At 43.9% G+C, this 1,781-nt stretch overlaps 1 protein-coding gene across 1 annotated transcript; it reads left to right on the top strand.

Moving 5' to 3' along the window:
• The first annotated feature begins 269 nt into the window (after positions 1 to 269).
• LOC147466225 (uncharacterized) lies at positions 270 to 479 on the top strand. The gene has a single exon (XM_086513541.1). The coding sequence runs from the start codon at positions 270 to 272 to the stop codon at positions 477 to 479; it is 210 nt and encodes a 69-aa protein (XP_086369667.1).
• The last annotated feature ends 1,302 nt before the right edge of the window (positions 480 to 1,781 follow it).

The following is a 1,781-nucleotide window of genomic DNA, read 5'->3' as shown; positions in this document are numbered from 1 at the left end:
ATTTTTTAAACTCCTTTTTGGTTTTTTTAAATGAGTTTTTTAGGCTTTTTTAAAAAATTGTTCTTAGGGTTTTTTTCTTTTTTGAATGTGTTTTTTTGTGATAATAAAGATTGAATAAACAAATTAATTAAAAATAAAATAACTTAAATAAATAAAGAAAACAACAAACCTTGGTAGCTGCCTGGCGTTGACCTCGATTCGGACTGCAGTGGGCAGCGAGAGATGCCCAAGTGAAGGCGGGGGCCTAGCGCGCCGCGCGAGTAAAAGACATGGCAGAGGGAGCATTCACGTGCGGGGCACCCGAGCAAGGCGGTGATGGCACGAGCAGTGGGGATGAGGAGAGCAGAGACGTACAACAGCCTGGTGACATGGCGCCTGCTGCGCTTGCAGGAGGAGTCCCAGTGTTACGATTTAACGCCCTTCTTCCCTTCTTTGACTCTCGAGCCCTTCGTATGAAGGCCACTTTGAGGCAACACTGATGTTTTGAAGGGAGAAGGCAAAATATGCCCATCCTCATGGAAGGATGCTAATCCCACTTTCCTGTCATTAGAAGGGCAACCCTTAGGAAAGCCCTTCCTGGACTTGAACTGAGGTCAAGGCCCACCAAAGGTAGGAGTGGAGACATTTGCATTCACATTCGCATTTTACGTACTGACATGAATTAAATGTAGATGAGGGGATCTGGGTGTGTGGTTAAGCCATTTATAATTTGGTAATTTGGTAAATTCTAATGGGAAATGGGCCAGTGGCCATTGCTAAGTTCTAACTCAACCTAATGGGAAATGGGCGACTTAGTGCTCACCCAAAATTTTGAACGAGCTAGACTCCAAAGCCGTGGTGCGAGCACCGCGAGTGTAACTCTTGCTCTCGGCCTCTCTCTGTAGGTGCCTGTAGGGATTTGGAAAGATATCGAGTGTCGATGGTCACAAGAAATTGCAGCAAAAGAGGGGAAAGAATTGTGGGATTTGCTACGTCAATGCATGAGAGAGTTGGAAGGTCTTGTGACAACAGGAAGACTCATGAGTAGATACTTGGGAGCAATCTTTGAACTCTTCTCAGGCTCTCAGTCTGCCCCCTATTAAGCTTCAACCTCAGATAGTGTAAGAATTGATTAGTTTCTCCAATAGAGTCTTCTTGTTTCTTGTATGGAAAATGGACGCCTTGACGTTCAATTTGCATTTGTACAAATGAATGTTGCTATGACTCTTTGTTGGTCTTTGTCATGAACAAGTATTTGGTAGTGCTAAAAAATGCTTCTTCTTTAAGTTTTCTCTGCTATGTAAGGGTACATTTTTTACTCTTCTGTCATTGGAAGGGCAATGTTAAATTTTTCCCTTCTATCCAGAAGGGCATACTTCATACATACCTGTCTTTTGACATTTTGAGTTGCCTGTCAAATCCTAACACTGAGGAGGACAGAGAGAGAGAGAGAGAGAGAGAGAGAGAGAGAGAGAGAGAGAGAGAGAGAGAAGAGAGAGACTGCTCGTCAATTTTGTCAGCGGGTCCCGAGGCATAAGCGCGTGGTCTGCAGCCAGTGAAAGAGAGAGATTGGAGAGAGGCTTGGCGTGCGGCAGTGGAGAGAGGAGAGAGAGTGGGTGTGTTTTTTTTTTTGATGCAAAGTTGAAAAGTTAAATTAAAAGGAGAAAATACAAGAGAAGGTCCTCAAGGTAGGGCAGAGGAAGGGCCCACATGTACTTCTTTACATCTCATGTATGCATTCAAACATGATGAGTCTAGGGACAGAGTACATTTGGCTGAAACAAAGCTTCCACTTTTGCCAA

This window comes from Adiantum capillus-veneris, chromosome 1, assembly GCF_014529385.1.
Source record: "Adiantum capillus-veneris isolate H3 chromosome 1, ASM1452938v2, whole genome shotgun sequence".
Lineage (NCBI taxonomy): Eukaryota > Viridiplantae > Streptophyta > Polypodiopsida > Polypodiales > Pteridaceae > Adiantum > Adiantum capillus-veneris.
The sequence above is the reverse complement of the archived record's forward strand: the minus strand, read 5'-3'. Positions and strand labels throughout refer to the sequence as shown.

Coding starts and splice junctions, on each gene's coding strand:
- LOC147466225 (XM_086513541.1), top strand. CDS start 270: ATGGCAGAGGGAGCATTCACGTGCGGGGCACCCGAGCAAGGCGGTGAT.